Source organism: Asterias amurensis, chromosome 3, assembly GCF_032118995.1.
Source record: "Asterias amurensis chromosome 3, ASM3211899v1".
In the NCBI taxonomy this organism is placed as follows: Eukaryota; Metazoa; Echinodermata; class Asteroidea; order Forcipulatida; family Asteriidae; genus Asterias; species Asterias amurensis.
Window position 1 is genome coordinate 18,076,722 of NC_092650.1, and position 9,814 is coordinate 18,086,535.

Genomic DNA, 9,814 nt, shown 5'->3' on the forward strand with positions numbered 1-9,814 from the left:
ATCAAAAACCCTACCACCTTTTTAAAATGGTAAATCTACAACAATTTAGAATTGAAAGAGTGTGACGAGGTGTTTTCTTCTTCATTATTATCTTGCAAATGCGATGACCGATTCAGCTCAAATTTTCACAGGTTTGTTGTTTTATGCATATGAGATACACCTATTGAGAATACTGGTCTTTGACAATACAAATAATGTCCACTGCCTTTAATATGCGCCATCTGGTTCAAGGAGTAGGTTGCAAATACACGTTGTCATCTACGACTCGGACGCGTGCTGCAACGAGCGCTGAAATATACAAATCTGCCGCTTGAACAAGATTGCGCAAGTAACTGTGAAAGTGCTCGTTGCAAAAAAAAGTGAATCACAAAAAGCCAAACCAAATATACATGGAAATCTTAATTAAACTCTGGTTTTATCATTTTGAGACTGTAATTATTTTTTTTCTCGACTATGAACTCTATAACCAGGTTACTATACTTTATTCATTAAGTATTCATGATGTTTCTTTGTCATTAATGCTGTTCGTTATTATTACTATTGTTATTTTGTTTATGACATTTTGAAGAACTACTATTTCATTGCACATTCAACGTTTATAAGCAAACGCAACTAAGGGGATAGTATTTGAGGGACGTCTAGTTTTGACGTCTGCTGGATGGGCGGAAAACTGATTTCTTTGAATGCCAAACCAATGTTAAAGGGGAGGAGGGGATACCTTGGTAATTACTCAGGAAAAAAATAACAATCATATTATCTTACTTGGTGAGCACACTGCAGCTGTTGATACTGTATACCATAACCATGTTGAGAAACGATTCCCTTTTATAATGTAGTTAGTTTTAGAGAAAGGGATTTATCATTTAAAATATTATCAATCTGAGAAACGTTTCATGTGTATTTCTTTGGAGCGCTCGGTGGCAGCAGACTTACCGGGTAAATGTCCATTGTTTACGAAGTTCTGAGCATGCGCACATTACCGAGCACAATGGATTTTACCCGGTAAGTCTGCTGCCACCAAGCGTCCCAAAAGTCTCCCACTACGGATTATTCTTTCTGCCTAGATATTAAACATTCAAAAATTCAAATCTAAAAAATGTCGACGATATCTCAAAAGCTGTTGATCCTTTTGAGACGAAATTTTCACAGGTTAAGTTTTGTATATTCTACACCCATATGGGATTAAAAGAACCAAACAGTTCCGAAAACCAAAGGTTAAATGTTGCATTTGAGCTGTGTTCGAATCAGGAGATTTTGGCTATGGCTACGTATTTCCAGCTACCAGAGCCCAATTTCATAGTCTAGAGACAAAATTTTGCTGTTAAGCAAAAAAAATCCTTGCTTAGTAAAATCAGATTACCGGCCAAGACTCCACTCAATTGTTATGCTAAGTAAACAACAGCTAACTACCAGTCACTAGCAAAGTATATGGCATACATTTTTGGCCAGATGTGTAAAATAAGCAAGCTGTTTTCGTGCTTAATTAATTTTTAAACAGTTCTATGAAATTGGCCCCTGGCTCTAGCCACAGCCGAAGCCGCCAGTTCGGTCACAGCCTTTTACTCTTTCGCTTCTTTCTGTTAAAGATAATATGAAATTCGTGTGTACATATTTTTTTAAAAATTAAACTGTTAAATGAAAAGAATTGGTTTTATATACATTAAACACAGGTACTACATAATATTTGAGTTATTGGAGGCTTAAAACGTCAAACTATAATATAATTATTATTGTAAATACGAGCTATATTTTTTGCTTAATATAATTTACACCGATTTGGTTCGTAATCATGCCTTAAATCTTATAGAAACAGGTAATAATTATTTGGTTTGAACAAATTATGCACACGAAACAATAATACTCGACAATTCCTCAATAAAGGTTTACTCGTTCGGTTTTTATAAACTTGAATTTTTACATCTGTCATATTTATACATTGTACAAAAACTTTGGGCCATGTCAAACGAGGCAATTTACATGCAGCCAGTTCCAGGCAATCTCCAAGAAGAGAATGCATTCACATTTGAATGTTCACATATTTTTTATTGGGGTTCGCAAGACATTGTTTGAAAATAATTACCCATGTGCTACTAAAGTGGTCCCATAGCATGCTTTGCAGTTGGTTGCCTCCAAGTTGCCTCATATGACAAGGCCCTAAACATGCAAGTTAAAACTCTTATGCGGATGAAAAATAACCAATCACTTAGTTGTCACCAATATAAAAGTGGCATTCCTTCGTATATTATGTATTACTCTTGGTTTTTTTTCAAGCATTGTGACGTCATCTGCGTCATAAATGCTGATGGTCCAGAATGGGTGCGTTCGTTTAGCTTCCCTGGGCCGACCCCGGTGTGTGGTGGGTTTTTTCTTTCTAGGACAAACGTGGGTAATTATATGCACACGTTCGTCCTGGAAAAAGAAAACGCCACACACCGGGGTCGACCAAGGGAAGCTAAACGAACTCACCCTATGTTGTTTTCCAAACTGCTAAGATATTTTTGTCCAATTTGGGTTGTTTAAAATTCTAAATAAGAATCTCAAATTAAATCATTTCATACAGTAGAAATAAATAAATAAATACATACATACATTAAAATAAGTGATTTGTTTGAAGGATATAGAAAACAATAACATGAACCATTTTTTTGACAAATAGTGAATATCATTATATCTGCCGAAAGAAAGTAATATCTCCTAGGACTAAGCTAGAACTAGTCCTTACTCTTTGTGAAGTCGTCTCCAAGCATAACATTGTAAAACCCTTTTTTTTATAGAGCTTAATTTGCTGCCTAATATAAAAAAATCCCAAAATGAATAAATAAGCAATTAAAACAATCACTATAATTGTTCGTTATTGGTGTACCAATAATTGACGTCACAGTGGAGGGGTTTAATCCACTTTGATGTACAATAATATGTACTTTGCAAATGTATATAATTTTGTATTCGCATATAATATCACTTTTGGTACATGTATGAGATTGTGTACAAATACTGTGAACTGATGAATTAAACAAGTAGTAATTAAATACAAGAATACCTCTGTCTGTGAACTGATACATTTTATTCCTAGGACTAAGAGGTTGCCTTAACACATATCTATGAAATTTAGATCGACTGTTGAACTTGCAGACGTTGTGTTTTGTTCTACTATGTGGAATTTCCGTGTGGTCTCCAGAAGCTAAGAGCACATGGACACACACACACCCATATGAACGTGAATACACGCATGCGGTCATGGAGTAGATCTTTCCGGAACCATGAAATACTGAACCAAGAAAAATGTTTCAATTTTTGATGAGAAGAAAGAGCAAAGATCGAGGATCGGGCAGCATCGATTTAGAGTAGTGTACACTTGCTTTTATGGCATGAATTATTCATAATATTATTAATGGGATGGCTGCGATCAATTTCAGATAAATATTAACGAAATCAAGAAGAACACGCCATTTTAATTAGTCTGGTTTACAGGGGCGCGAGGTTTTCGAGTTCCTCTCTGCGTTTTGGTTGTACTTGCTTATAAATCGTCTGCTCAGGACTTAGCCTTTGGTCAAGGCGCACCGCGGCATACGCCGCTCGCGCTGATAGTCTTTTTTCGTGTGTTGCATTTTTGGGGTTGTGCGTGTCATTCGGCGTGCCGCGTGCGTCTTGACTAAAGGCTACTCAGGACTATACACACGGTCAGCGGTGCACTTATGGATTTCATAAAATTTCTGATAAAATAATGGTCTTCAAGGTATTTGTTTGGCAAATTTGAACATTCATTTTCAAAATAAATAAAATTATTTATTTGTTGATTATGATTTGTTTTCCCCTCCAAAATTATACTCATTTTCAATTTAACGACCTTTGATCATTACGAGTATAGAATGTCACGTAGTGACCTTATATTACTGAGCTGACGTTATCAAAATAGTATTAATTGTGCAGCAAAAGAAATGGTGAATTTCTACTTGAGCATTTCAAGGGCATCAAAGCAATGACCAAAGGGCATGGAAGCGATCGCCTTCGTTGCCCCTGTGAAGTATCAGGCATTGGATTAAGGCGAAGAGGTGTGCTAATCAAGACTGGGGCAACAGAATGCCTGATTCTGATCCGTTGTTGGCCTTGGTGTGTTAGCAACCACGCCCTCGTAGCACTCGTCCCCTATGTATTCACCACACCCACTTTTATACAGCCGTGCGTCGCGCCAGGCTGTTGCAAAGAACAGCCACTGAATACCCACTGGTTGGCGATACCCGTGCAGATATGCGTCCTTCAGCTCAGCAAGGGTACACAGGTGAGCGTTGAGAGTCTGAGAGCAATCATCAGCCATCTCATCCCGGTCGACGTCAAAGTAAGCCCCCTCCGTGAGGAACGGGATCAGGACCTTCGGGCAGCATATTCCCGGAGCGACGATCTCACCCGCACCCAGGCAGCAATACATCTTATCGGAAGAGTTGGTTCTCGGTATGTTCGCCACCACGTCCGCGTAACATTCCGTCCCGGTGTGGTTGCCGCATCCGTCGGGGAAGAGCTGAGCATAGCGGGAGGAGTCTGAGAAGGCGATCCATTCATCCGGAGAGGGTTGGCGATAGCCCTTCAAGAAAGCCTGCTTTAACTCCTCCAGGGTGCACAGATGACGTCCTGAGGAAGATAAATAAATGTAGAACTTCTGAAGACGAGCAAAGTAACACTGTTCGAAACGTCGAGGTCACACCGGCTCTTTTCGGAGCCAACACTCCATCAACAGAGATTTACACATTGTTGTACATAGTCTTGGTCCAAGACGTCACTGTCTCATACTTACTTGTTACGTAAACGTAATAACTCGACAGAATTGACATCTGTTGGAAATCGAACCAAGAATGCACTTGCGCAAAATTAGCGAGAGACACGGCGCGCTGCCCATGGTAGCGAGGCTGGGAAATAATCCATGCGAAGGTCTTGGGACGACCAAGACTACGTTGTACCCCGATACAAGCTTACTATTCAATAGTATCTTCTCATGTATCCACACCATGCAAAGCGTCAAACAATACTTACGTCTTGATGAGTTGATAGAGCAGGACACCGTGGGTTCATCGCTCTCTGAGGTCCCACTACTTAAGCTGTCACTCTCTGCCAGAATGACCGGACCCAGATCTCGATAAAGCAGCTCACCATCTGAGGTGTACTGGACTTGACTCTCGTGCATTGCGTACCAGTAGTCTGTGTCTCTAACCACAATAGCGTTGAAGTTGCTGAAGTTTGAATTATATTGAAGCTCCCAGAGGTAGCAAAGGTGTTGCGTGGAACGTTGACACTCGGATGAGGCAGAGGTGATTGTCTGGTGGAGACAGTCAGTCAGACTTGGATCTTTTTTAAGGATAAAAAAGAAAAGAAAAAAAAACGACCTTACAAAGAGTGACATGCAAACACCACTGACAGGGATATGCTGTTTCGCATTGTGTCTTCAACCAAACTTGGAAAGAAAACTTTTATGAAAGGTGTAAAGTACCAGATGAGCCAAAACATTATAAGGTGCGATAGATACCAAAACCTGACAACCTGACTAGACTATGAGTGACATGCAAACACCACTGACGGGGAAATGCTGTTACGCATTGTGTCTTCAACTAAAATATGAAAAGAAAACTTTCAAGAAAGGTTAAAAGTACCAGATGAGCCAAAACATCATAATGTGCGTTTTTCAGGATACCACAAAACACGAAATTGCTATGACAGAGTAACGAACAAGCACACATGTCATGAATAACCGATTGCTTTGTGTCTTCAAACAAACTTTGAAATAAAACTATGAGGATAGGTTAAAAGTAACATGAGCCAAAACATCATAATCTGCGTTCTGTTTTTTACTGCATCGTGTATTGTAATTATGAAGTTATTGTGGAATATTCGAATTCTGTTCCAACCACTCTCTTGGATCATACATTTTCAACTTGATTTTACCAAGTGAAATAAAGAATTGTGTACCCATCGGAAACCGCCGTTTTTGTCAACATATTTTTGTTTATCATGCAAACTTTTAGATAGAGATTACGATACAGAGATATTTGTATACAAATATTGGATGCGTAAAGAAGCATCATGGGGTGAAATCTGGGGACTGTTCCTCTTTACAAATTTTTGTACAAAATATAATGCATTTTGAATTGTTTTATGAGGAACTATTGTCATTTGTTAAATATTATTATTGGTTGTTTTAGTATTATGGTCTTACCTTGGGTTGTTAAATGTTGCTGTAGCAACTCGATGAAACTTGGCTGCATGGACGAACATAGGAGAAAACGCCAGAAATTAAAAAAAGGAACCAGTCAGAACAACGTTTATTTTAAACTTGTTGTCCCATGGAAAAATGTCTGTATAAAATTTACTTTGGGGATGAACAATTTGACTAGAATGGGATTCGAACCATCGACCTCCGGATTGACGTGCCGGCGCTCTACCAACTGAGCTATCTAGCCCTATATAATTATATTGGCGGTGTCCCTATTTTGTCAATATGTTTGTTCGGGTGCCAGTTATAAGCCATACAACTGTAAACTACCGTGTAGCCAGGGATCACACCCAATTTGATGCATATTGAGTTTTCCCTCTGCTCCCATACCAGATGTAACATTCTCACTGCCTTTGTCAAAATAAAATAGGCCTCCAACTATTTTGTTTTTCATTCAAAAATGTCACCATTTGGATAAGTTCATTCTCCAGAAGACGGTCCGGCAGACGGTCAGAGCAAGCTGGCCGAAACATCGTATAAAATACGACTCTTTTCAGGGCCACCACAATGTGCTTACTCACTGAAGAGATTTGACATGATCATCGCAAACCTTACTATAGTATTTTCCACTTAGCTTTCAATCTTATAGTTCATTCCCCACAAATCATCTTACCTTCTCCGGGCCGTAGTAGCTGGTGCCAGTCACTGTAGTCAAAGTCAAGGGGAACCGAGACGCCGAAGCCCCGTTGAGCTGACACAGCTCACCACGGTCCGAGTACTGGACGGAGAAACAGTCGAGGTCGGCCAGGCACGCCGCGCAGCACTGCAACTTGGACCGTGCCCCGGTGAGATTCCGGTACTGCTGGCCGGCCAGGGATTGGTTGTGTACTCGGTGAAAGAACTGGCTTTGATGACCAGGGTTGTAACCAGTGTCCTGACAAAACTTAGCTGCATGTGTGGGCAAACAGCAAGCCACCATAAAGAGAAGGAAGATTGTTATTGACATCTTTATCACGCAAGAAAAGGCGTGCTGATGATACATTTCATCAAGATGATATTAAGATTATGAATCGAAGCGAATTGAGTCTGTTTATATCACTGCCTTTTTTTGTTGCGATATATTTCTATGGCAACTGGCATTTATAATTAATAACAATTTATATCACGTAAGAAAAACAGTGCTGATGAGTTCCACCAAAAGACAACGCCAAGTTAATGGCCCTTTTCGAAACCACGGCTTCGGCATTGGATTCGGCTCAGGCTAGCTATGGTCCCGCGGTTTGTTTTGTATACGGGACTTCAGACGCAAGGAAGGAGCTTCAAGCCAAATCCAAAGCAAAAGCCGTGATTTCGAAAAGGGCATATGAACCCACACGTACAAACCGAGTCACCTACACTTTGTTATGTATTTCTATGGCAACTGATATTTATAATTAATACCAAATTGATTTTGTTATTTTGGATTGAGCGAAGGCACTTTTGACTCACATCAATAATGCAAATTCCAAACTGAGAGATGTTTTCAAATGAACGTGACACGATATTAACTGTCTTGAGGAATATTCTCGTATAAGATGATGCCATGAATGAACAAACAAGTCTACCAACAAAATTAATCATGTATAAAATAAATAAATTATATAACTATATAAAATTAATTGTTCCTGAAATAGAAAATTTGATTGGCTACAAGTTTCCCGCTTTTTCTGGATCATTCCCTTATTCCCTTTCCCCTCCTTTTTTTTTTTTTTTTTTTTTTTTTTTACAAATGGATATATTTGTTTGTACTTGTTGTATTGCCCCTGAAGAAGGTCCGGTTTGGATCGAAAGCTAAGACCACCCTACTCATTATACTATATATAATTTATTATAGAAGAAAATAACTAAATAAATAAAAACGTAACGTTTGGTCCAATTATATAGAAAGAAGGAAAGAAGGGAGGGAAAACATACAGGGTGTGGGAGGGGGGGGGGGCACGAAAGACACAATGAAGGTGAGGGGATTGGGTGCAGAGAAAAAAAAGAACAGACATACACAACCCTCGTGGGGCGAGCATGGAGTTGCTACACGAAAACATTGTTTTCAGGCTCCACACATTTTCAACGGTGTGAATGCAAACCTTACAAGATAAGTGTTATATTTTGCATTAGGGACAAATAATATAAATTGTGTATAACCCTTATAATAACCCGATGTAAAGCACTGTATATTCAGTACTTTTCCGAGTTCTGTGGACAGGTACGTCACTCGGGTGGGATTCGAACCCAAAACCTATAGAAATTAAAATTGTCTTCCTGGGTTCGAATCCCACCGAGTATACAACGCTTTACACACGTTAGTGTGAGGGTAAAAAGGCAATTTATATCGTTTTGAATTGAATGAGTGTTTTTTATTCAAAATATTGACATGTGAATGCAAATCAGTGTAATGATATCGCTATGGCACCGATAGTGCTCTGTTGTGAAGCTATCATGCAATGCCGTGTAATTAAAACTGTATACAAATCAGTGTATTGTTATGGCACCGGTAGTGCTTTGTTGTGAAGTTATGCAATCTAAAATGCTGTAATCCAAACTGTCATGCAATCACCTCTTATTCTTCAGGATACAACAATGCTTTGAAGAAAATCAATCTGATGGCGGGAGAAACTGCGTCTGTTGGAAAAAGAAAAGTAGCGTGTTAATTTTAAAGGAAGTAGACACTATTGGTACTTTTTACTTAAAATAATTATCATCATAAAACATCACTTGGTAACGAGTAATGGGGAGAGGTTGACAGTATAAAACATGAAAGAAACATGTGAGAAACGGCTTCCTCTGAAGTGACGTAGTTTTCGAGAAAGAAGTAGTTCTCTGAATTTTGATTTCGAGACCTCAGGTTAAGAATTTGAGGTCTCGAAATCAACCATCTTAAAGCACACAACTTCATGTGACAGGGGCGTTTTTTCTTTCATTATTATCTCGCAACTTCGACGACCAACTGAGCTCAAATTTTCACAGGTTTGTTATTTTATGCATAATATGTTAAGATACACCAAGTGCGAAGGATGGTCTTTTGACAATTACCAATAGTGTCCACTGTCTTTAAGGATTTAGCTGAGAGTTTGGCTGCTTCTGTGGTGCTGATAAGCAACAAATTGTAAAACCCTTGTTTCTGTTTTTATTGGACAAAACTAAGGTTGTTGCTTTGTTGTTAATTTTTGAGGCAGTGAACACTATTGGTAATTACTCAAAGTTACATTTGGAATTAAAACAGACTTGGTAACAAGCATAGAGAGCTGGTGCTAGTATGAAGCATTGAGTGAATAGCTGCTTCTGAAGTAACATAGTTTTTTTGGGGGACAGCTTAAGCCTGTAATTATGCATCTGAAAGCACACGAAGTTGTGCAACAAGGTGACTGTTTTATTTCATTATTTTCATGCAACTTCGTTTAAATTGAGCCAAATTTTTCACAGGTTTGTGGTTATATTATGCATGTTCTGATACACCAAGTGAGAAGGCTGGTCTTTTTACCATCACCAAATTTGCCCAGTGACTTTAGGGTTCAGCCGACAGAATCTTCTTTCTTTGTTGTGGTGTGTTATAATAGTTAGTAAATGGTAAAACCATGTTTT

At 38.8% G+C, this 9,814-nt stretch overlaps 1 protein-coding gene across 1 annotated transcript; it reads right to left on the reverse strand.

Moving 5' to 3' along the window:
• Positions 1-3,823: 3,823 nt before the first annotated feature.
• LOC139934533 (uncharacterized) lies at positions 3,824-7,205 on the reverse strand. The gene is made up of 4 exons (XM_071928789.1): positions 6,873-7,205; positions 6,203-6,245; positions 5,026-5,337; positions 3,824-4,626 (listed from the first exon to the last, which is right to left on the reverse strand). The coding sequence occupies exons 1-4, from the start codon at positions 7,203-7,205 to the stop codon at positions 4,058-4,060; spliced, it is 1,257 nt and encodes a 418-aa protein (XP_071784890.1). The 3' UTR covers positions 3,824-4,057.
• Between the last annotated feature and the right edge of the window lie 2,609 nt (positions 7,206-9,814).

Bases quoted from the DNA above. Each gene is read 5' to 3' on its own strand.
- LOC139934533 (XM_071928789.1), bottom strand. From the start codon at position 7,205: ATGTCAATAACAATCTTCCTTCTCTTTATGGTGGCTTGCTGTTTGCCC. The intron at 6,246-6,872 runs GTAAGATGATTT...TCGTCCATGCAG, and splicing joins GCTACTACGGCCCGGAGAAG to CCAAGTTTCATCGAGTTGCT. The intron at 4,627-5,025 runs GTAAGTATTGTT...TATCTTCCTCAG, and splicing joins CTCTATCAACTCATCAAGAC to GACGTCATCTGTGCACCCTG.